Source organism: Chroicocephalus ridibundus, chromosome 4 (assembly GCF_963924245.1).
Source record: "Chroicocephalus ridibundus chromosome 4, bChrRid1.1, whole genome shotgun sequence".
Lineage (NCBI taxonomy): Eukaryota > Metazoa > Chordata > Aves > Charadriiformes > Laridae > Chroicocephalus > Chroicocephalus ridibundus.
This window is the reverse complement of record NC_086287.1, coordinates 81,987,649-82,012,910: the sequence shown is the minus strand read 5'-3', so window position 1 is coordinate 82,012,910 and position 25,262 is coordinate 81,987,649. Positions and strand designations below refer to the sequence as shown.

The 25,262-nt window shown below is 42.3% G+C and overlaps 1 protein-coding gene across 5 annotated transcripts in view; it reads left to right on the top strand.

Moving 5' to 3' along the window:
- LOC134515466 (uncharacterized protein F13E9.13, mitochondrial-like) overlaps positions 1-25,262 on the top strand; it is a 55,192-nt gene that overhangs the window by 29,314 nt on the left and 616 nt on the right. For 4 of the 5 annotated variants that reach the window (XM_063334468.1, XM_063334464.1, XM_063334465.1 and 1 more), the window contains one exon: positions 2,505-2,599. The exons of the other annotated variant lie outside the window; for it this stretch is intronic. In XM_063334468.1, the coding sequence (XP_063190538.1) occupies positions 2,505-2,584 (80 nt within the window). In that variant the 3' untranslated portion in view covers positions 2,585-2,599. Of the gene's footprint in view, positions 1-2,504; positions 2,600-25,262 lie in introns of those variants that run through there. 5 annotated transcript variants of the gene reach the window in all.

Below are 25,262 nucleotides of genomic sequence, written 5' to 3'. Positions count from 1 at the left end.
AAAACTTCACTTACTTCCTGTGCCTTTGCCCTAACATCCAGTCAGTGTTTGCTGTGCTGAGGAACTTAGAAGTTGAGTTTAGGAACAGAACTGTCTGTGGCATTTTTCTTGCATGTTTGCAGGGCTTCTCTATGCAACCTAAATGATATATTTTTCAGAAAGGGTGGAGAATTGGTCTGAGATATTTTTTTTTTTGTGGGCTAAAATGCCATGGTGTGTGGTAGAATTGACCCTCTCCTCCACTCTATGATCCCCACTGCAGAAATACCATCAGAACTTAAAATCCTTCAGAGAGAGACAGAGCTCGATTCCTGCCTTAGAAGCATCAGGGAAACCCACCCAATTAGCTCCTTGCTCTTACAAGAACCAGTGCTTGTACTGGGGATTGCAAGAAATTGTTTATGTTGAGGCCTTATGGAACTTCTCTCCATTTTTTTCCCTATTCTTAACCATTGTTTGACCGTTAGTGACAAGGATTATTTCATCCCTTGAACACTTGTTTTAGTGATAAAAAGCCTCTTTCCCTTAGGATGTCTGTTAAAGACCTGTGTTGGGATTGATAACTTCAGTCACATGTTCTCATGTGGTGACTTGGTCAGGAATCTTCTGTTGATAAGTCCATAGTTGGTCAATATTAAGTTGAAAGTGATGCATGACTGCGTTCATATTCCTAACTTCATCTGTCAAAAAGACTTTGACACTCACTTGCTCGGGTCTAGACAGACCTATTAAAGGCAGACCTATACTTTCCTTGGATTATTCTTCATCTGGCAAAGTTACTACTTGCCTATGCGCTATCTCAGACTGGTGCCTTTGGGGCACTGAGGTATTCCAGCCTTCGTCGACGAGTCCCTTTCTCCCCTGGGCTTTGCTGGCGGTCAGAGAACCATGGCTCCTTCCCCTCAGCCTGTGTGGGTCTGCAGCAAATAGAGGAAACAGAGACAGCAGCTGAACTAAAAGTAAGGCCAGATGGTTTCTGGTGAAATGTTGAGAGCTTATTCACCTCAATGTTTAAATGCACAGATAATTTGAGGGAGAAAAAAAGTCTTTCTGCAATGCAAATAGGAAAGGCTTTTCCATGAGGCAAAAGGGTTGCAATTCACAACATATAGTCTCTTTGCTTACAGTTTGAAGCTTTAGAAGTAGTAAAGGTAAGGAGAGCCTAAGATGTTTCTTGTTAAACACCTGAGGATAGGAAAAGATGTGTGAGGGTAATTATCTTGATTAAAAATCTGTTGATCTTATTAACAGGTAAGTTTCTTTCAAGATGTCAAAAAGGGATTTTGCTCATTTGGGCTGTAGCTACTATTCTCTATGTTTAACTTCCGTCTTTCCTGTCATTGTCAAATTTTCATTGTTTCACAGAGTAAATTCAGTGTCAGACAGCAAACGTTAGTGTTTCATAATTTCTTTTTCCAAAGGACGTCACTCTCCTTGAAAAGAATGGGTCAAAGATGCTGTCTGGTTGCGTGGATCACTGGGTTGTCGCATGTTTTGTATATTAAAATGCAACTTCTGTCCAACTACCTATGCAAAGGGAGGTGGAATATCCAGTGCAGGGAGTGGGAGCTGATGGGTATTTAGGACCTTTTTATTACTTAGTGAACATTATGAAGTGTACCAGTGTAAGTTAAGCGTACAAGAAATTTTAAATATCTAAATTTGCCAAATCTGATATGAAATTAAGTGTTCGAGATAGTAGTTAAACTCAGAATGGTTTGACTTTGTGCTGCAGTCACTGTATTAGCTATGCCATATCATATTGCTATCAGAATGAGGTCATGAAACAGAGGACATTGAAATCACGTTTCATACAAATGTAAGAGAAATCCCAAATTCAACAGTAAACGAGGATGAAAAGGGAGACAGCACAGTAAGGGCAAGAAAAGATGCTTAAGCTTCCTGCAGTTCCTGCCTCATTGTTTATTCCAGCTTCCTGCTTTTTCAGTTTGCCTCTCAAGCCTTCCTTGTGCATATACATAGATTATAGTATGCAGAACACTAAGAATAAGCTGAAGGCAGAAACTGACTTAATGAAGACATTCTTGTGATAGAGAAAAGATTTTGTTGTCCACAGATGCGCCAAGAAAAATAGAAAAGCAGCTGCCCTTAGAAATGGAGTAAAAGTAGAGATGAGTGCCACGTCATGATGCTTTAGTCAAAATCTGATGTGTTGAAAGTCTTTGAGAGGATCTGTACTGTTGTACAGGGATATAACCAAGAGGAGAAACAATATGCTTCTGCTGGAAAAATACTGCAAGTCTCCTGTCTTAGATACTGTCCTGAATAGTGTTGACTTTTTGTCAACTTTCAGCTGGAGAATAAGGATAAAAGGAAATAGCTTTCAACTATTCTGTTATGGATGGCAATATTAATAATCAGTTTTGTGTCAAAACCTGCTGTTTCCTTAAGACTGAGCTATAGAATTATAGCTGTCATCTTCCAGTGGAAGATTCTGAAGGGCAGAGGTCCTCATCTCATTAGTTTCCGTCTCTCCTCTGCAGGTAGTTATTTTGTCTTTTCTCAAAGCCTTTGTGGGCAGAGACAGCACAAAGGTGATGGAAGAAATTCATGTGGCAAGTGAGATGAAGTGGACTTGAGATACAGCAATCAAGTGAAGGCTTCCTGGGTCACCTGGCCTGCAGAATTAAGGAACTAGGGATGCAGTTGGTCAGTAGTGAGTTATTAAATTTAAGGAGTTATCTGCACTACACCCAAGAGGTGGCAAGCACTGGAGTTTGGTTGAGCTGGGATGGCTTATTTTACTCCTTGCATTGTCTGTTTAAAGTATCAACTGAAGCATTCATGAAGCAAATGCAGCTGGTGGCATCTGGGCTGTGGAAATGATAGTTTGTAATACTTTTCTAATAGTAATTTGAGAGCTTAAAGAATTATATGACTAATATTTCAATCGGACACCAAAAACCTTCAAGTTTCAGGAAAGAAATGTTTTTTTACACTGCCTTGATCAAATAGCCAAAAATATTAGAGGATTCCTCTGAAGCATTAGCCATGGCTGCAGCAACATACCCAGCGAAATAGATCAGTGGTTCAATCTGCTTTGACAACTCCTATGTAACTAAAAATAGGAGAAATAGAAGAGAAAATTTGTAGGGCTGGTAGTGGCTTGTATTTTTCAATAATTTATCAAGATTCGAGAGCACAGATTTCCTTTGGGAAATATTAGTTCTTAGGTTTACAAAGTGCCTCAGTTGTAAATACCCATAAAAATGACAATTTGGTAGGTCGTATTTATTCTTAAGCGGGTCAAAGGACATTAGCGTATTCCTACTATATAAATCTGTCAAGTACAGAATTTCTTTATGCTCCCAAATCACAAAAGCGCCTCTTACAGTCAAGGAGAAAATGTCGCATTATTGCCAATCAAGGACAACAAGCAAGCATATCGATCTCTACCCAATAACTTTTGCCCTGCTCTCTAAGTTTTTATCACTGAAACTGGACACATCAAGGGATTGGGTTTAATATATACATATAGTGCTGATTTATTACAGGAGGAGAAATACAGTCTGGCCTTACTTCTAGCTCAATATTATAACACTTATTTTATTTCTTGCATGGAAGCTTTCAATGACTTTTTCTACAAAGTGTATAACTTTCAGATATCCCTGGATGTGCACACATCTTCAGCTCGCATAGGTACATTGATTGTTACAGGTGTACATGCATCCTGCATTTGGTTGTCTTACAGTCTTGATTTTAGGAGTTTATGTATGTGGATTCAGAGAGACATGACTAAAGATAAGCTTGGGGAGAGGGGAGGGAAGTTTGGAGGGCGTATAGGCACAAAGGGTCTGGGTGCTGCTTGCTGAGCCTGGTCTGAAGATGCGTTGGCTTTCATCTCATCTGTGGAGCTTGTGTATGTAAAGCCTTACGTATAAGGCTGTTGAACCCATCACAGACATTGGAATGCAGCAGGGGACTACCATCATCCTTCTTGGTCTCTTTTGTTGGTAAAGCTTCATAATTTTTGGTCATTTTTGTTGATAACTGCAGATCACTGCAAAGGATTTGGGCCACTCCGCAAACGCAGCATCTTTGTACTCTGTGTATGCAGTGATAACCATGGCTTATGGTAGAGGTATGATCAATGAATTACTTCTTGGAAGGCAAGTGCATCTGCAAAACTGAAGGGAAAGATCTTCACAGAATTAGAGAACAGTGAGGGTTGGAAAGAGCATCATCTAGTCCAACCCCCCGTCTCAGAGCACAGTCAACTAGAACGGGTTGCTCAGGATCTTGTCCAGACAGGTTTTAATATAAGGAAGGAGTTTCCGCAGCCTCTCTGGGTAACCTGTTCCAGTATTGCAGTGGTCAAGGAGAAGCTACTGGGTTAAAAATACAGGCCATGTAAGTCATCTGGAGCAGATATCTTCTAATTTTGTTGTGACAGATGTATGAAACAAGTATCCTAGACAGCAGCCAGCTCTCTGTTTTTGTGTAATTATAAGTCCTGCTGTCTTTTTTACCTATCTGGGCAGAAGACGTGAGTTTTGATTGATCTTTGGTCTCTTAAGAGCTGGGCAACCCTTCCATAGAACAAATGGGTGCAGAAATAGCTGATAGATTTGCTGCCCATGTTCATAGTGATGTGAAGTGAGCTGGAAAGGCCATACACTACTCTGCTTTATTTCCTGATCGACTGGGCAGAGGGACGTATGTTTAATTTCTCCAGACTTGTCCTTCCCCAGACAGACATTTTGTTGAGAGGTTGTATTCAAGGATTACCTATGTTTGTCAAGATTTCCAGATGCCTAGGAAGCCCAGCCTTTTCTCAGCACGTGAACAAATCCTTTCTACCATGCATTTATAGCAAATCTGACACTTACTGGAAATGCCCGCTGCACATGGTGTGCACGCTTGCAGTAAATCCGATGTGGCTGGGGCTCTTGTGCATGTGCCCTCCTGTGGATTTTCACAAGCACAACAAGTTGGATGTGTCCCAAACATTTTGGATTAACTGTGCATGTTCAGACCATCTGTGCAACACATGTACCACAGGTCTAGTTGATGCTTTATGAGTTGGGCACGATGCATGCACTACACAGCTCCTGGTGATGTATTTCAGTATAAGAGGAGTTCAGAACAGGATTGTGGCACACGTAGAAATCACGCTTTTCATTGGGAACCTCTAGGAAGAAGCTGATTTTTAGTTCTTCAGTCTCCTGATTTGTCACAGATAATTGTCCAGTAAGCCTTACCCTACCTTCAATGTGCTTTCCTATTGCACAGATTTCAAAAGGATGTGAGAAGGCAAAGGGTTTCGATTTTGGGGGGATGTGTGTGTATGTCTTGACTGGAACATATTTTCTTCACCAATGTGAATTCAAGCCAGAAGAGGAGAGAAAAAGAGAGTGAGCAACTTGGAGTACAGAGGAAAATGTGACCCAGGGCAGACATTATCCATTTCCAGTGGCGGGTGGAAATGTTGAGCTTTGCCAGCCACCTTCAAGTCACCTCTCAAAATCAAGCCCAGAATGAGAAAGTTATAACTACTTCCATGCAATTCTCACCTTTTCCAGGTAAATAGAGAAAGCTGTAGTTGTCAGAGCAGCGATGAATCATGACTTCCTCCTATCCAGAGAGCCTTGGGCTTTTTCCCCCTCCAAACATTTAACTTACTCGCAGGGCTGTCAGAAAAGCAGTAGATTTTTTTCCAAATATCCATTTGCCTTTCCATTTATCTACTTTGATCTAAAATATAGAACCTGATGGATGCCCTAGGTAAATCAAACATTTTCCGTCTGCCAAAACGGTTTTGCAAATGCTTATTTCATGCCATTACCATTTTTCTGTTTCTAGCAGTAAATCAAAAAGTATCAGCCATTCATCCACTTTAAAAGTAATGCCTTTCCTTTGCATAATTACACATACCCAGTGGAGATCTGTATGCACAGTAAATCTATTCCTTTAAAAGGTTTCGCCTTAAGTACCACAGTGACATAAATTGGTGTAGCGCAAATTTATTTATTTAAAAGGTTTATTCTTTTAACTGATCACTAACTGTTATCCTTCCATTGTTTGATTTGGGTGGGGAGGGCTTTTATTAATGTATCAAGAGTTAATTCTGCAGCAGATGTTTATGTAGAAAGGTCTCACTCCTTACAGGACTTGTAGCAATTGATACGTGTGTGTAATTTATTCTCATTACAGGTTTATTCTTAACTGGTGTTCAGGGGGCATTCACTGTATCTCCAGTAGATCCTTGAGAATTAAATAGTTTAATGAATGTAATGAGCAAACCTGAAAGAAGTACACGTAGAAAAGCGTATATATTTGGACATTACCTCTCCAAATTTGCAAATAACATAAGTAGAGTATTAAAAGTGAGTGAGAAGTTGCCAAAAATAAATGTCTTCCAGTAATAAGTGCCCCAGACAGTATTTTGGCAAAGATTAAAAAAAAAATGGCTCTCTTCATCATTCTCGTGTAAACTTGCTCATCTTTGTAAGTCATGCTTGTAGCTCTCAGGGGTGTCAAACCTAAAGCAGACAAGCCCAGCTGGTGGAAGCCTGGGAGTGAAATGATGAATTTTTTAGCAGATCCAAGTTTATTTTTAGGCTTTATAGAATTATCTTTCATTTCCCTGTGAGTGAAATTGTAGGAAGTATTTAAAAAAAAAAAATAAATTTAAATGAATAAACTTTACCAGAACGGCAAAAAGTAGCAAAACACTGGAACCTAACTACAGTTGAGCACGTAAATGTAGCCCAATTGCATTTGAAATTGTGGCTACAGTATAATCCTGCAAATATTTACATACATGTTCAGTATAATGCATGTGAGAATTCTTGAGACATGCACCAAGTCTGAAGACACACCAGATTGCAGGTTAGGTTATGACATGAGCCATGTCATGGAGAACCGAACAAAATTCCTAGTGTGAATGTATTTTCTGTGGATATATTTTCCGTAGTACTGGATGTGAAAGCGAAATTCAAAGTGGCTGTATTTCATTAGGTTATGCAATAAAATTGCGTGTAAACATTTTGGGGAGAGGATGGCTCATAGGAAAGTTTGGGGTCTTGAATCTCATTTGGTTAATGAAGGTACTTTCATTAACACAATCAAAATATTCAACTCTGTAATTTCACACTATCCTTTGCAAAACGTTATCTCTTTTTGCTGGCGTTATAGAGCTCTCGACATTCTTTACTACAGTTGGAAAGGAACAACTGCTTTAGTATCCAAGGCAAACCTGGGAAAATGCCATGGGCCTGGGATGAGAAGATCCATATGATACTTGCAGATCTAGCAAGGGCTGTATATTGGAGGGAAGAAGTTTATTACATGCAGCTCCACATCCCTTGTCCATTAAGGTCACACTTTTGAGATTTCGTTTGAAGTGGATTTGTCTTTTTTGTGTCTTTTTCTAACACATTTAGTAGATCAGAGTTTGCCAACTCTCCTTTTTGATCAGAATTGATGGCGGTGGTTGCAGTCACAGAGCTTCACAATGGTATTGGGGTACTGGGGAAGAGTAACAAATGCTGGGCCGAAGGGCTTGGGGAAAATACTCCATTCAGGTGTTTTGACTCAAGTTGATTTACATACTCTGAAAGTCTGACTCTGATTCTTGTTTTACGTCCATTCTAGCTGTTCCATTTCAGACTAATACTGACCTGTGACAGTAAATAGCAGTCTTTCTTTAGTATTTAGTTTGCTACATAAAGTTGTACAGTATAGTCCAACTGTTTCAGCCAACCTGAGTAACACTGACAGAGGTATATGCCCTGGGTAGGAAGAAAAAGCACTCTTAACTGGTTTGTAATGGTTCTTGATAGTTCTAAGGGCAGGATTGTGTGTTGTAGTTGTCTGTGATAGAGACTGGACTAGTAAGTGACAAAGATGCCTCTTTGAATCCCGTGTCCTAGAATGAGCTCATGGGAGCTGCTAACTGGGAGCACCGGAGGCTGCAGCCCTCCCCAGTGAAACAGCCTCCCCTCTGTTCTGCAGTTGGGAACCGGAGGAGCCACCTTAAAGAGTGAGAGAGTACCTCAGCTCCCAAACCGGCTCAATCTTTGTCTTCCCATGCTGTTTGCATCGATGCTAATCAATGTTAATTATGGTAGTGGGGCTTGTGATGTACTCATTATAAAAGCTATCCTATTTTTCTGCGCTTGTACAGTCTGTAACACAATAGAGCCCTGATTGGGGTTCCCTAGATGCTACAAATAGTAATACAAATTGTTATAATAATGAATACGTGGCTTATAGTGTAAGACGACCAAACTCAGTTCATACAGCCTGCTGAAGCATCACTTGATAATTCTGTTTGCTGTTACCGCTAACCATGGCATACTGGATGTGTCTTGACAGCTGGGGCCTCAGCGCAGTAAACCATTTAAGCTTTTGTTCGTGTTTAAATAGGTGCTTCTTTTTAAATTTGCATTTGCGGCTGTGGTTGTTGGTGTGAATGTATGCTTAAAGTTAAGCGCGTGCTCAGACTCTTCTGATTCAGCATCTTACTTGTGCTGGGCTTATTATCCCACCACCACTCCATGACTGTACTGGGAGTTGATCGGCACTGAAGGACAGGGTGCCAGGATACATGTTTCTTTCTTAGGCTGAAGGCTATAGGTACAAGAGCGTGAAGATGCTTCCTCCCAGGTGGTGAGCAGCCGCTTGGGTGTTGGTTGTCACAAGTGTTCCCACCTTCTGCAGGGGCTGGAAGTGGGTGGAAGCCCAGAGCTGGGAGCTGACGCTTTTCTTCCGCCAGAGGCTGCGGTCCCCTTCCTGGTGTCACTCCGTGCTGGGCACCCTTGTACTAAGAGCTGATACCTGACAGGTGCACTCTTCTGTGATAACTTTGGTTCAGTTCTACTGTTATCCTCACTGGGAATTTCTGCACCACTGTTTATATGCATTAATTGGTATAAATAATTACTATTCAGCCCCTGACTCCGCATTCCCAAGCCTTACCCTTATGAGTTCCAGTGACTTAAACAGTCTCATAATTTGTTTTCAAAGAATGTTTTCCACAAAGAGTCCCTTATTGCTTGTTACCTGGTTTGTTATAGATATTGATTCTAGTCCCATTTTTTGAATTCCCCCCAGACTGCATGCCTGCATTTTAGTTCTCTATGTGCAGTTTAGGTGTCTGATTATCTGCCTGACTTGGTAAGTTTTCTATTGTGTACCACACCATGTTTACCAAGCCTGTGTAACAAAAGTGGTTTAAATTGTTAAGGTGTTATATTACCTCTCTTAAGTGTGTATGTATTTTTAAAAGGAATTTGAGTCGGTGTTGAGTTGCTTCTATGTTTGTAATGAATTTAAAATATTTAGTACAGCTGCTAGATTTTTCCGTTAACTGTGCTTTACTGAAATTTCATGATCTATAGCACACCCTAGTGATAACTGGAAATCATGAAGTTAGACCCAGTCAATTTTACTTCTTTTGTGGTGAAGCAAAACTTAGGACTCCACTAAGCAAAGTCCAGGAAAGTAAAGTAAATGCCTTCATATCCAAGATGGGAATTGGTCTGAATCCCTTGGTTTGTAAAACAAAAAACAGCCTTAGAAATTGAGACTACAGGATTTCCTTCTGTGAAAAGAACATCTGTATAATGAGTTCATCTGGTTTGCAGTCTGTAATGTTGGACCTATTTTAGAACAGACCGTGGGGAAAAGCAGCCCAGGGTTGTGTGAGAAGAGAGGAGAATATTTGTTGGGTTCCCTTTTAGACTGGAGAGAGCAACCAGACCTACATACAAGCGTTGTGGAGGAAACCTGCAGGCAGTCTTCATCGCTCAGAAGCCCAAAGGATCATTTAGTGTCTTACAGGTAGAACATTAAAATTTATGCTAGATATTCAACTCCTCCTTTTGCAGATGGTTAGGTTACTTGGTTTTTCAAGGTGATGGTATTATATTTATTTTTCAGGGGCCAGCAGGCCCATTATGATCCTGCAGAGGGATGTCCACCTTCCTAACTTTAGGCTACCTTGCACGCACCTTTTTCTGGACTTCTGTATTTCAATAATTTCTTTTTAATTGTCTGAATGCACAGGATGTCAAGGGTTCCAAATTGGCTGCTGTTGACCCCTCGATGGGGTGAAAGGAGAAAGCAGGTTTGAGAAGGACTCTGAGAAAAAGGTGTAATTAAATAGTCAAAAAGGAGGGCAAATATTTATCAGAGGTGAAATCAAATTGGTGACATGTGGATAACACTGAATGGAAGTGAAAACAATATCAGCATCAGAGAAGAGTGTAGGCCTTGTAAGTTACGGTGGTTGAAGTTAAGAGAAACAGAGAATTCATCAGAGAAATGTGAGTTACCAGTGTCTTCACCTCCCAGCATGTGAAAGCTGTACTGAGGATCCACTGCAGGTGCTGCCGAGCACTCGGGCGGCTTGTGCAAGTTCGGTATGCCTGGAGTGTTTTTGTTTGCTCTGTCTGCTTAAGCTGCAAGGAACTAAGCTATCTCGGAAGGAAAGCAGGTTTGGCCAGCAGACAAGCAGTGCTGAGGCTGTCGTCGTTTTCATGAAGGGCCATGAAGGCCTGACAAGTGCAAGGCAGCCTGTACCAGTACCCTACAGCAGCTTGCAGCTCCAGCTTGGCTCAACTGGGAGATCTGATCCTGTATCTCTGTTACACGTACGGAGCGTTACTTGCCCGGGTAAGGCAGAGCTAAAGATGGGGTCTTGCTTTCTGGCTCGCTCACGCGTGAGAAATCAGTAATATTTTGGGGAAAGGCAAGCTTCCTCTCAGACCTCTGCATTTCACCCTTGTCAGGTAATCCAAACAATAATGGAAATGAGCATTTTGTTTTATGTAAATAAAAACAAAAAGTTTGCAATAATTTATGGTATTTATTTAAATGACATGCAAATTACTTTGTGAAACTTAGGGGGGAAAGCAGCACAACTGAAACAGCACAATTGTTTCCAAGAACATTCATTTCAAATCCACATACAATATTTCATTCATGCTTAATTATTTCCCCAATGCTAGTCTAAGCATTACTAGTTTCCTTTGTCTCTCTGCTTTTGCATGCAGTGTGATTAGCAAAACTGCTTGTGCTCTACCAACTCCTGCACATATGGGGTTTAGCCTCTTTGTTCACGGGGTGGAGCAACAAGCACTATGAACACTCACACTGCCAAATTTGGCACACGTGAGCCCTCCAAAGTATACAGATACCACCCGTTTCATTTAAATCCCTGTCCATATTTTGCATTGCTACCATAATGGCAACTCCATTGTCTGGGTGTATTATTTGAAGCGGCTTTTCTCCCATTGTTTGTGCACTGTAATCCTTGAGGTTTCTGTAGTCATCGTGAGCAGCTTACTTGAAAGAAATCACTTAGCTCTCACAGATCACTCTCTCTGAACCTGCTGGCAAAGGAACGGGCCATGACTAACGCATGAGACCTGTGATCTTTCTGAAGAAAATCTCTTCAGTAGAGTTTATAATTTGTTGCTTTCATGGGGCTCTGTTCTCAGGGTTTGGACTCGGCGTTATCTTTCGTCCCCCATGGATTTTTCTACGAGGCATGATGGGAACGTAGGCTGAAAAAAGAGTAATAATGCTGGCTGTGGCTGTGTACCCTAACAACATTTTACACACATTTCAAATACTAGCAAAGGGACACATCTACTGTTTGACAGAAATTAAGGACAGTTGTTTATTCTAATTGCAGCAAAATCTTAGCCTTTTATTCTTCCGTGGTATAGATTGGCACATCCTGCTGTGAGTCTTTTCAACAGACTTTTGAGAACTGAATGCTTGTCTACTTAGGGCAGAATGAAAGATCCCCTGGAACTTGTCATAGAGAAGGGGCTGCCCGGTTCTTTCCCTTTCTAGCATTCAGTCATCTGCTTGGTCAGTGCCCTCGCTCCAGTGGCACTTACCTCGTGATTGTGTACATGCATGATGTTGTAGGTAAAGCCATTTGGCATTAGCTGTTCTTTCTAAATTATGCCTGTTACCAGTTTTGAGTGCACATCATTTTACTCCTGAGACATCATTTATGACGTTTTTAAGGCAGTGGTTCCCAAACTGAGGTCTGCAGGAAGCCAGCAAAGGGCCTCTTTGTAGTTCACAAAGAGTTTCCAGCTCTTTTTGTTTCCAGAGTCTAGATCACGTTACAGGACAACTATAAATTTAGTATAAACACTGCCCTGCTCTTCATTTAGCTTGGCAATAGCTTTTTAGGGAACCCTGTGGTAGCCACATAGGCATTATGTGATCCCAAATGGTGACACCCTTGCGACTGCAAGTGAAGCAGTGAGGTGGCCCGGGAGGCAGGGTTAAAATATAACATGCTAAATTGTGTAAGCCTGAAAATCACCCTATAACTCATTTGAGTATTTGCAGTAACTTCTGGAAGCTTTGAATCTGGTCCATCATTCCAGAGTGACTTAAATTCACCTTTACATGTTCTTGCCCCGAGCCTATCACATGAGAAAAGCAAACCAGGCAATGCAATCTGTACAAGCTGGCCTCTTCCCTTCCACCCGACTACCTAGCTGACTGTGAGCTCCCCTCTTCCCTGCCACGTTATCAGAAGTCAGGCCCAAGAAGGCTGGAGAGAACTGTCCCGTGTTCCCAGAACAACAGGAAGCTTCGACTAACAGCTTTGTAAAATTTGGGCTCTTATTTAGTAGCCATGAAGTCAGTGGAAGGTTGGAAGTGAAGTCAGCCAAGGGCCCTTGACTCTGATGGGCCTTAAGGCAGCTTCTTTGTGCTTACTCTTTGCGTCTCCAAAGTAGTGTTTGCCTGGGGCCAGAATTACATATAGCTGAACATTCACTACTCTCAGGCTCCACAAGTAGCAGGTCATGGTACAGATTTCTCATACTACTGAATAGTATCGAGCATGGAAATCTGTCACTGATGTTATTCCATACACCTTCAAATGTCATCCTGCCATCCTTGATACTAGAATGCTTTGTTCCTTAACTGAATTTGCAATACGCATTTTAGATCTGATTTTGAACTTTGTCTACTTTATGTATGCGCTTTAATTAGAGGGTTGAAGAAACCTCAGATGCACTTTTTTTGTTGGATACTTTCTGCAGGAGTGTGATGAGTGGAGGAAGTGGTTGTAGGAGATTGTCTCTCTTTTTTTTTAGCTCTTCTCTGTAAACCTTGCAGGTATTTTGTGTAGCTGTGTTTTAACCAGGATTTTATTTCCACTACAGTGTTCATACATGCTATAACATATAAGCGTGTGAGCTAATTTCAGGACACTGACTTTTACATTCAGATTTGCTGTAGCTTTTTTTTTGAAAAGGTCACAAAATGGCTACTCTGTACAGTAAACATAATTACTGAATTAGGCTGCCGAGGAAGCAAAAAAACAGCATAAATGACTACTGTAATATGAGTCTAAAAGAGCAGAAGATAGGTATACCATTTGCAGTTAAGGTTATGCCTTAAATGTCTTATTGCTAGCGAACACTATCCAAGCAAGCTGTTAATGTGCTTTATTCTGAAGCGCCAGCCTATATTTTTGGATCATTTTTCAAGACAGAGATGATATAAGGCAATTAATACTGTTTTGTGACCTTCTGCACCAGTAGTCCATCTTTTTTGGCGTTGAAACTGATTTTGCCCAACGTGGCATTTTATCACCTAGGAGTGTGTGGGGAGATCAAAGAATCACCTTTTACAGCAGCGGTGGAATGATTTAGTTCAGTCACACTGTTCTTCAAATTCACCGTTTCCTACAAGCTGATGAGGCAAACCTCTTCTTTGCTTAATGTCACATAAGGTACATTGAAAGGCTGTGAAAAGACAGATGTTCTATATCTTCACTTCATATGCAAAAACCTGTTATATCCTTTATTTGCATTCAATTAGAAGTCAGACCCTGATGAATATCTAATGTAGGAAATGGGGAAAAGATTTGCCATCAAGCATATGCTTGGCTTGTAGCGGATCTCTGTAACCTGCTGTTGTGTCTTGCTGTAGTGATTTGGTCATTTTTACTCTATTATTCACACCTGCATGTGCAGAGGTGAAGGGTGTTAATAGGTAAAAATTGGAGTTACGTTCCTGGTTTTAGAAATGTTGCCTTTTCTCTTTGCACAGAGCTCTGGAGAAAGTGTCGTTCCTTTTAAACAGCCATTCTGCAGTTGCAAAATTTCCCTTACTAAGTGGCTCTGTTTAAGGAGGTAAATACTAGAGCATTACTTTTATATTCATTTTCTCTTCCAATATAGGTTTTGCCTTTTTTGATCTTGTGAAGCTCCCCATTTTCTTGGCAATCCAGAGCATAATATGAGGAAAGCTGAAGTTATAAAACTGTAGTGTTGTCAAGAAGGGAAGGTTCAAATTATAACTATAATATGAAGCAGAAATGGCAGACTCTTTCAGAACAGATGCTGTTACTGCTGTGACCCTGTAAGAGCCCACATGGCGGGGTATTGCGCTATCAAGGGAGAGCTGTAGATCTATCTAGAGCCCTAGACATTAGACAGGGATAAGCAAAGCAGCTTTTCTTCACTGCAGCGTAGGATTTCCCAGACTTCTGGGGGAACTGATGGAAATCTCCTACCCTCCTAAGTTTGGATATGATTAGAAACCTGCTTTGTTACATCTTCCACGCCCTTTCTTCTCTGTGGACCACTTCCATCACGTGTTCTGGGCAACACGTGTCTTTTCTTCCTTTTTCTTCCTTTCCTCTTGCTTTGATGTAACCAGTAAATTAAACCAGCCTCACACGTATTCAAGTTAACACATTGACACGAAAGGCAAATCTCAAGGGTATTCTTAGGTGCTTTGCAAACTTAGGCAAATGGATCTATATTGCCTGCACGTGCCTCAAGTTTTGAATGTGTTTTTTTTTCCTGCCATAGTGTGTCCTGGGTTGAGTGACACAGGACTAATTTCCCTTCTAATGCTGGGGAAAACTCCACTTTTGGAAGACTCTAGTGTCTTAATTTGTGAAAATATTTACTTTATAGCCAGCTAGGCTATGTGGGATTCAAGGTCTCAGTGTTTTCAAGCCTTGCCAGGTGCAGGGATGAGGAGGAGCAAGGCCTGGGCATTTGACCCAGGCTGGCCAACAGCATTATTTCATACCATGAGCGTCACGTTCTATATAAATCAGAAAGTTTGCTGCGTAGTTTCTCTCTCCCTTCATGGCAGCAGTCCAGAGAAACTCCTTGCCCCGGTGCCGGACCCCTGAGCCCTTCCCTTCCTCCCAAAGCTGTTGCGCTCGCAGTGTCCGGCATTTGCTGTCCCTGCTGGGAGCGCACAGCTTCCTGCTGATAGAATTGGCTGAGTATAATTCTTGTATATCTTACATTGGCATCGGGATTAATACTGGTTCTTTAGTGTTATTGGTAATTATTTAGTCTTATCCTATTAAATCTATTTATATTTTAACCCTTTTGTTTCCTTGCTTTCCCCAATTCCCCTTTCCAGGTGGGGAGGGGTCATCGGGTGATAGAATAATTGTCTAAACGACAATAAATTGTTATGGGTTTTCTCAAACGATAACATAGTGATAATAAGAAATGTAAATATTTGGGGGGCAGGGGGGAAGTGCAACTAGATTGAACAATGAAACTAAGTCTGTCCCATACAGTTGCCTAATAGTCATGGGTTTTTTTCTGGGATTCTCTGGCACAGAAGAAAATTTAGAGAAACAGGTTTTTTCTGTCCAACAAGATCAAATGCCTCATCTTAAAAAAATCTGTCATGTTTCCTGTGAAGTAGGTAGTAGGTATTTCAGATAATTGCATCAGGTATTTCTGGACAGTTGCTCCAGACTGACCCTGCTCCTGATGGGCATTTTCTCAAGACTCCGTAAGGAGCAAGTCGAAAGCCAGAATGAATCATTCTGTTGGTAGCAACAGCCCATCTCCAGCTGAAATTGTTCCTGACGCCCCTTGGCCTGTCTCCTAGTGTGTCAAAAGCTGTGAAAATACGCAGTGAACCCAGCACGCTGAGGACATGCTGAACTGGCTTGTAGTTATTTTGGGTTCTGCTGTATGTTAGGAAAGGACTTGACAGAAATCTGTCAAACCAGAATGCCAATGCACCATTGTTGTAGTTTATTCCTGATGCTTCCTTTTGGCAGATGACTTGAGGACTTTGAGGGTGAAAGGGAATTTTTTTTTTCCTCTTGATTTTTAAAAGTATAGAGTTCCTAGTAACCTGAATAGGAAAAAGATGTAAAACATCCTGATAAAGGAAATTAAATAGTGAATCAATGCTGATAAAGGGGACAAAGAGAACTACAATATAGGAATAACAATAGCATTAGTACTTAAAAGAGCCCAGCATACTGCAGTGAATACAGTGAGGTTATTGACAGGATGCGATTTGCAGCAGGACCGCCTTGAACTGCTCTCCACCGGCTCCTAGAATTCAAAAAGCATGTGAACGTTTATCTCTAATATAATATAAACTAATTATTTGTTAAGAGTGGATGTTGGAATGCATAAATACACGCTAGAATTACAGTGAGAGATCTAGCTGGAATACACAGTCCGGAACAAGAGAATACAGCCAGCAGAGCTGTCCCTTCTTGCATTTGGGGTCACTTTTCCCCGACTGCAGAGCGTGTAGCCGCAGCCCTGCGATGGCGAGGTTTGGGAAGCCACCAGATGGAGCCCGCCGGGTAGCAAACGTGGTCAGGAGAAAATCTATCGCGGGTCTTGCTGCTTCGGTGGGACCGAAAATAGGACCTCTGTGCTGTTATTTAGCCCAAACTCACAGCATGTCTGGTGGAATGTGTGGTGGGCTGCGTCATGTGCATCGGTGGGTGCTCGCCAAGGATAGTAAGGGGCATGCCATCAGGTGCTGCCTGGTGACTATGTACAGAGTCGAATCTTAATCCAGCTGGTAACAATAACCAGATTCCCACTGACTTCAACAGAGTCAGAATTTCTCTGAGAGTGTAGTATGATTTACAGCAGTGTGTACATCCTTAAAGGATACACTTTGTACTGTTATCTTGCATTTTCATTTAGTAACTTCTACCACAGAAAAAAATTAGACCTAATAAATACCTGCAGATGTAGCCCTAATAACCTGTGTTTATTGTTAACCAGAGTAGTGAAGTAATCATTCAGTTTGGGATATAGTGACAAAAATTCCCTCCTTCGATGTCTGTCAGGCTTTATTGCTTTTAATTTTGCTCCTTGCAAAGCTGCTTGTGGCTGGAATTTGGGGCGTTACTTCTTAAAATATACATGGCATTTTGGTTCTTTGCTCATTTTAGGAATTACATTTGCTTTTCACATCTGAAACATAAAAATCAAGAGCACCAGTAGACCTGTAACATTTTGAGTTGTTACACAGAGAGCTATTTTATGTGATCGTATAAAGCATGGGGAGGTTAAGAAGTCCCCAGTGCAGCCACAGGAAAGGGACAAAAATCGTGAGTTATATTCCTTCTCCATTGCCTCATCCTTCTTTTTCATCTTCTCAACAAGGAACTGAGGGGAGATGGTTTACCTTAAATCAAAAATGAAATTGTAATAAAGGCTTAGTTGACAAAACCGAAAACCTCTGTTAACAATCTGTTCTTGGGAAATGGCAGAATTTTTAAGGCCAGGCAGTAACTTTTCAAAGATTGTACTAGCATTAAGCAGCAGTGTGTGATATTTCAAGAGCCGTATGTGACACAGCTGCGTAACGCTGCTTCGGCGCGTCGCTTGCTGGATTGCATATGGTGCTCTATCCGCCTGCCACGCTGCGCTTCACCCGGCTGCTGCCTGAAATAAACCTGGACGCACAAATATTCACAGGTGACAGTCTCCCATTAGGGCCAGGGGTGTCCTGATAGCATCTCCCTCCTCCCGTACGGGCTCCGCGGGGATGGGGAGATGCTCAGAGCACTGACAGGCTCCAGCATCCTTCATGGAGCCGCAGATGCTCCCCGCGGCGGGTTGTGCGGTCCCAGACGAGCACCAGGCGCTAGCACCGGGCCTGACCGTGGCCCTGAGCCGGGGGCGGCCCCACGCCCCAGCCCTGCCGCCTCACGCCGCCCCGGGCTCGGCGATTTGCCCGCCGAACAAGCGCGGGAGCGGCTGCACAGCCCGGCCGGCTCCCCGAGGCGAGGCCTGCCGCCGTCCCGGGCGGAGGAGAGGGCGGGCCGCCGCCGGCTCGGCGCTCCCTGGGGCGGGCCGGAGGCCGGGCTGCGCGGGGGTCGCCCCGCCGGGCCGCGCTCCTCCCCCGGCAGCGGCGGCGCAGCCCCTTCCCTGCCGGGCCTGCGGTGAGGCGGGCGCCGGGCGCTGAGGTAGGCGGGAGGCGGGAGGCGGGAGGGAAGGGCCGCGGCGGTGCGGGTCTCCGGTCGGGCGGGGCCCGCTCTCCCCTCCGCTTCCCGGCGAGCTCCCCCCGACCCCGGCCCGCTGTCAGCGGGGTCCGCGCGGGCGGCGGCGGCGGGGAAGGCTCCAGCGGAGGCCCGGGGGCGGAGTGGGGAGCGGGGGCCGCGGGGCGCCAGCCCGGCGGGGGCTCGGGGCCGGGCCGGGGCCTGGCTTCCTCCCGGCAGCCGCTCCGGCCCGCGGGGCCGCCCCGGGGTTTGGGGCGTCGTTGGGGTGCGGCGAGATGAGCCTTAAAAACGGCCAGATTCGGGTGGAACTCAGCTTTAGGCGCCGGTTCCCCTCTCCTCAAGTTACATTGCGGCTGTGTCATCGAGTCAGCAGCGGTAACCCTGGAATGGGCCTTGTAGGAAAATAAAAAGAAATATATCCGAAGTGTAATTAAATTTCGGCTGTTTGAAAGCATTTGTAATTACATTTTATGCTCAGCCTATTTTAGTCATAAAGATTTTAATAAATTTTAGAACGTTTGGAACATGCTGATTAGTTTTAATGAGCTGAAGTTTATGTTTTTGTAGTGAGGCAGGGAAAGCATCTTTAATTTTCAGGCTTGGTTCAGATTTGGAAGATACCGCTGCAGTGTTCTGCCCCAAGCATCTCTACAGGGGAACGAGCTCTGCTGTTTGTGTGTCTTCCAAAAGTGTTAGCTCTTTTTTTGTTCTTAACTGAAAGTCTGATTGTTTTGACTTTAGCATCAGCTAGCTGATGCAAGCGACCTGTAATTCTCTTTTTTGGATACTGCCTTCAAAATGGAGAAGCTGGACAGGAAATGAAAAAACAAATAATTCCACCCTTAATTTATAAATTAAAAAGATGTTGAGTAGGTCTGAAAAATTTAGGGGCTGAAAGACTTATGGCCAGTCTTTCACAGATTACTTTGTAATTTAGCAGTCCAGGTAAGCGGGATGTCCTAAGTGTCTAGATGGGTTAGACCCCAGATTTCCTTTAATCTTAGTGAAAGGAGATAATTCCCACTGAAATTAACAGCTACCTGCATTTTTAGGCATCCAAGAGCCTTGTAAAATCAGCTCCTAGGTTCCTAAAAGCAGTTTATTCATGTTACGATTAAATTTGTTGCTGCTTACGTGAAATAAACCAGTTAAATGCTTTGATAAATTTACACGCTATGATAAATACACAAAAGAAGAAAGTAAGCAATGTTCTTAAGGTCGCAGTTCTTATGAAACGGTGTTAAAATGAAACGGTGTTAAAATGCTCTTTTATGCGTTTCAGTTGAATTCCGATTGTCTAGCAAATACGTGAGTTTCTTACCATTTAATATAATTGACTCTCAAAAAATTGAACATCTGAATAAATGTATAGTCAGCAACATAATTATATTATTACAATAAGTATTTGTAGGTGTGGTGAATCCTCGTGGTTGGGAAGGAAGAGTATCAAATACTGAGATAATGTTTTATACTGTTTTAATCTTTACACCAGTAAGTAGGAATAAACCCTAAATAACTGAAAATTACAAATGTAGAGCAGGGTTTAAACTGGTATATTTAAACCAAGTTTTACTGGCTGCGGATGCCAGTCATGATTTAAATCAGGCAGACCACCTGCTTTGCAGATTTTAAATAGTACAGTGCGCTCTAAAGGTAGGATTTTCAGAAAGTGATGATTTAGGAGCACAAATGCTACTCAAGCCAACAGTATGAGTATGGACCAGTGATGAGACAGTCCTCTCTTGCAGACAGGAATATCTTGTTCCCCTGCCCATCCACAGCCATTATTGTAATAGTTAATGGACTTCTGGCCAGTTTAATCATCAAGTCAGATCTTTGTGCCCGCTGTTTTTTGTGAAGCTGTGTTCTTTACTCTGTCTCAGTTGCGAAGTACTTTGCATTTGGTTTTGTTCTAATGCTGATCTCATATTTATTAAAAAAAGTCACAATACAGATAGAGCTGTTGCTATCTGTATAGTCCTGGGCTATCTCCTGGGCATCTCTGCTTGCATAAATATTTGCTGTTGTCTTGAAGTTTCAGTTTGAAGTTCTATACAGATCTCACCTCACATTCTTGCTTATCACCGTATGGTGTCCACGAAGATAAAGTTAACTCCTGGTAAGAGGACTTAGACCTATGTCTTCATTGCTTGGTAGGTTTAGAATTTGTCCTGTAGGTGATTTTTGTTCTATGCATGTGCATATTGTAGAGATGTTTATTGTACTCCGTTAACTCAATAGGAGGGTGTAAGGAGCAGTGAGGAGAGCTCAGCAGTGGTCCAGGCTGTGTACTGGTTAGAATATCTCCTGCGTGGACATTTGGGAGGGTGTTAATTTTTCCGTAAGTGAGACAGTGAGCCCAGGGAATAAAAGGGCTTTTGCCCATCTAAAGTCATCATTCTGTGAAGGGGGAAGTCGGGTAATGAGATGGGAATGTTAAACGGGAAGGAACTGAAATGAGGTTCACGCCATAGGTTAATCTGGGGACCCTCTTTGGTTGTTTGAATTAATAGGACTTTCAGTGAGTTGGGTATGATGTGATCCTTTTGTTATTTTAGTTCTTTCTGTGGCATTTTTCTTCTTAAGAAATGTACTTTTTAGTAAAATCCGTTGGTTGTAGGCTTAAAGATGAGATACAAACACATGATGTTATCGTTCTCTTTGGATAGGTAGAGCAGGATCATTGCTCACTTTGCTCCCCAGTCCCTGGGGTGAAAGAGAGAGCATCATCTAATTTAGTCAGAAGTACAGAGTCTAGCATCTCAGATGAGTGTTTGGGGAGACCACAAAGAGAAGAGGAACCCTGCCACTGAACTGTGGTGGTAAAATAAAAAAGGAAGGACTGTTATAAAACAAAACTTGGTTTCTCAGCGATTTCATTTTCCCAGACTCTTGGTGGTTTTTTTCTTTAAATGCTGAATATTCTCAGTGCCATGAGAAATCAGTAGGAGCTGTGAGGACTCGGCATCTCTGAAAGCTGGGCTCAATTTTATGGATGTCATTGACATTTCTATCCCGCCATTAGTGCACATCCAGTATTTTACATTCCTACTGTTTTTTAATGTCTGGGTGGGTTCTGTAGAAAATAATTTGCTGCTAGAAGCAAATCATAGTTTGTTTACTTGTCAGTTACACAATCCAAGTTTATAAATATTTTTGACTGTCTTCTGGTTCTGCCTCTGACACACAAAGCTTACAGCTCCTTTTAATCTAGGATAGGATTCTTGTTCCTTGTATTTCGCTGAAATTTTCAAATATGCTTATATTACCATTCCGCTCGCCCAGTGATTCTGATCATTAGGTTGATGTGAGCCGCAACTTTGTGCTCTGCATTCTTGCAGTTGGCTTCTTACAGACCGTACCAGTCTGTCAGGTGTTAGAGGTTTGCAGATGCAGAGCTTTATAAGCCTTTGTTTGATTTCCTCAGCCTAAAGCTAGCTGTCTGCGGATATTTTTTTTACTATTTTTTTTTTCATGGCTGTTTATCCTAGTAGCAGGTTAAACTTTTGTGGAGTCTCTGTGCTGCAACTTGTTCATGTATTGTTAAAAGATCCAGCTTTCATGGCCTGTAGTGTATGGTTAAAAAAATACATGCTCACTCTAAATTGTCTAACTGAGCACCATAATTCTTCATCAGAACCGGAAATTTTCAAAGAAATTCATAATGGTGTGACTTCATAAAAGACCTCTGCAACATTGCTCCACTCATCTGTGTCTTTGTGCTGAATGTAGGAGTCTCTGGGATTAGTTCATTGTGTGTGAGTGTTGTAATATGATTATCTTTTATTGGCTCCCACTAGTGCTCTGTCTGTACAGTCTAAAAAAACCCCAACACCTAACTTGTATGTGCTCTGCATCAGCTGTTTGTATTCACTAAAATTCACTACAGAACTTAAAATATAGTGAATATACCAGGAGATCATAGAAATGCTACTAGGAGTTGAGAGAAAATGAGTGCTCCTTGTAATGTCTTTGAGAATTTTGAGAGTGATGCTCATATTTGGAATTAAGCAGGAACAGCTCTGCTGTGAAGAATGCTCTTCTTCAATCAAGCCAAAAAAACCCAAATAAGTTTTAATTTTGCAAGTGGAAATTCCCTTTGGGGAAGCTGTGAGGGGAGTAAAGCAGTAAAATAGTTTACTATGGAAAAATATTTACACTTGCTTGAGTTCCAGTATGTTTCTGCTTTACCTTAAGGCTAATACATTATCGTGAATTTGTGTGTTCACCACACTTTGCATGCCACCAGATAGCAGTGTGATTCCTGTTTTCATTATGGTCTGGTGTTTTGTTTTTTTTTTCCCCCTATTGAGCCAGTTGTACTTTGAATCTAGTGATGAAATAGTTTTTTATTGATTGAGAGAAACGTCAGAGTGGCAGATCACCTTTGCACTGCCTGAGATGCCATGTCACCGTAAGGAAACTTCCTAAGTATTGGCAACGTGGCGGATGGAGTAACGCCAGTGCCTTTCCGTGCTCAGCCAGCTTCTACACGCTGCAGGAACCTGGTGCATCAGCTTCAGGTTTCTTTGCTCACAAAACATGATTTCATGTATATTACAATTAGATTGGTTTAGGAAATTGTGGAAGTCAATCGGTTTGATTGGGGGAAAGCAGATGATACTCTCAGCAAGAGCTGTGGTGTTGTCGTCTCCAACTTGCATAGTTCCATTTGTGATGCAGAACCTCCATACTGAAGCGCTTTGCATGAGGTGTTCTCTGGATTTAGCCCAAAGAGAAGCAGCGAATTCATTTCAGTGCTCAGGCAGTTGGGTTAGTCTGAGGTTGTGCTAAGGAGGTGTAGGACAAGCAGGAATCAGTTCCTTTCGCACTGAGGGGAAGAAGTCAATTCTGCAGTGCTTAGGGCTTCTCTGTGCTGGTGTGAATGTTCCTCTGAATGGCAATCTGCTCACCTTTTGTTAAGAAAGTAAAAACAAATACTTAATCTTCTCATTTTCCAACATTACCAGGCTTGGCAGTGTGAGCTCTACCAGTTGTATATTTAAGGTTTTGGTTTTTTTCCCTACTGCTCTAGGATGAGCAGAGCAGCCATTTGTTTATTACTTTGAGCTTGAATCATATTGAATGAGATAATATATAACTCTGGAAGCAGAGCGTGTTACTCTGCTGTCACTAACCGGCATGCACTGGCATTCTGATATGCTGTGGTGTCATAAGCCTGCCAAAAACCCAAAAGCAACAGTGGTAAAGCGAAGAGCTTTGATGTTTTCCTTAGACTGGCATGAAGATGAATGAAGTAGTGAGAGAAATGCAACTCTGCTGAATTTTCTACTGTGACTCTCTGCAGCTATGGAGCATGTGTGGTGCCTTCCCACAATCCAAATTTTTGTTTAGTGTCAGCAGTGCTTGGATACTGCAGTGACACGGCTGATTTGGAGTCAGCCATTTTAGTGCAAAAGAAAGCTTTCGCTTTCACAGTAGTTAATTTTTAATATGAAAAATTGTGTGATATCGCTCCACTTTCACTTTGCAATGAGGAGATCTGTTCAAGAAAGACTTGAACACAAGTTGGCTGGAATAAAAAGTGTTCTAGAGGCTGGAAAACCAAACATTCATCTGTTTGATAGTGCTAGAGTTACAGGTACAACAATAAATCTTCATTCTGTGTATATGTGATTATATTTTTAACCATATTGAATACGAGTTTTTCTCCCCTGTGAGCCCTTTCCTCAATTACTGTGCTGAATGGAAGGTATTTGCTTAATGAATAAGCTTTTTCTTACTGTTCAGTGCTAAATCCTCAGGCCTTATTTACTGAACGCTCTTCCAACTCTGCTACGGGGATGGAGTTTCTTAATTTCACTTCATGGGTTTTCCTCTGATCTCATTGATCTGAATTAGTATCTTTCATTAGTATTGAACCTATTTTTGCAACATGAGATGAGGTTATTTTTAGTATCTCTGTCTGTTCTTCTGTCATTAAAGTAGTCGTTAAAGTCAAAGTTACTTTGCCAAACTGAAAGACAAAGAAGGGCTTTTCGGTGCTTGCCATTGTGTAACACTGCACTCAAGCAGAGCTGCGTTTGAATTCAGTTGTTATTTTGAGGGGTCAGGATTTTGGCAAATACCTCTCTTGAGATTGCAGGATGGGTGCCTGGAAAAGTTAAGAGTGTGGTAACCGTTTCTAAAAAGTTTGATTCGAGTGACTGGCTTAACAGCAAGCCAACGTTAGGTACAAAATAAGGGGTAAAATGTTTTTCTGAAGGTAGAACCTTTGCTTTTTTAAAGCAGAGAAGCTCTACTGTCTTTTCGTGCGGCCTCTTTCCATGCTCACTATAGTCACTGGCACCTGCAACTCTGAGGCACGTGTTTGCTTGTTGTGCCTCCTGATTTACCTGCTGTGACAAGGCAAGCAGCCTGGGCAAAAGAACATGTAATATGCAGGAATTCCAAAAAAGTGCCCTGTATTAGTATTTTTTTTTCAAACTAGGTCTTGTTCGTGTGCCTTTTCTTGGGGTTGCGTTGAGTGCAATAGGGTGGCTTCGCGAACCCTCACCTGGGCACATCCTGCTGCCCTTTTTGTTAGCAGTGGCTGTGGCAGCAGCGATGGGTAGCCACGCTCTCTGGGGGCCTCTACGGAAATGAGTGGGCTTATATAGGCAGCTGCAGAAAGTGAAGGAGGGGGAAAAGCTTTGGTCTCAGAGGGATCATTCTCAGGGCCAGGTATCTGCCCCATGCTGGACACTTAGCACTGCGTGTGAAGGAGCTGAGGTCCCATCTCGCTGCCTCCCGGTACGCAGGAGAGTCATCTTGCATGTCTGCTCTGAGTCCCGACCACCCTACACATATAACCCTGCATTTCTGATGCCCTGTCTCCAGACCTCCCCATTTATTCCCAGTCCCAGGTCTCTCCTCCTACTCCTTCTGAAATCTGTTCCCTTCCTCAGGCTCTTATTGCTTGCTATAGCCAGCCTCACGCCTTCAGAAATCAGCGCAGAAGTGTTTAAGTGTGTAACAAAATGGGGAGAAGAACTGATAGGTGAAA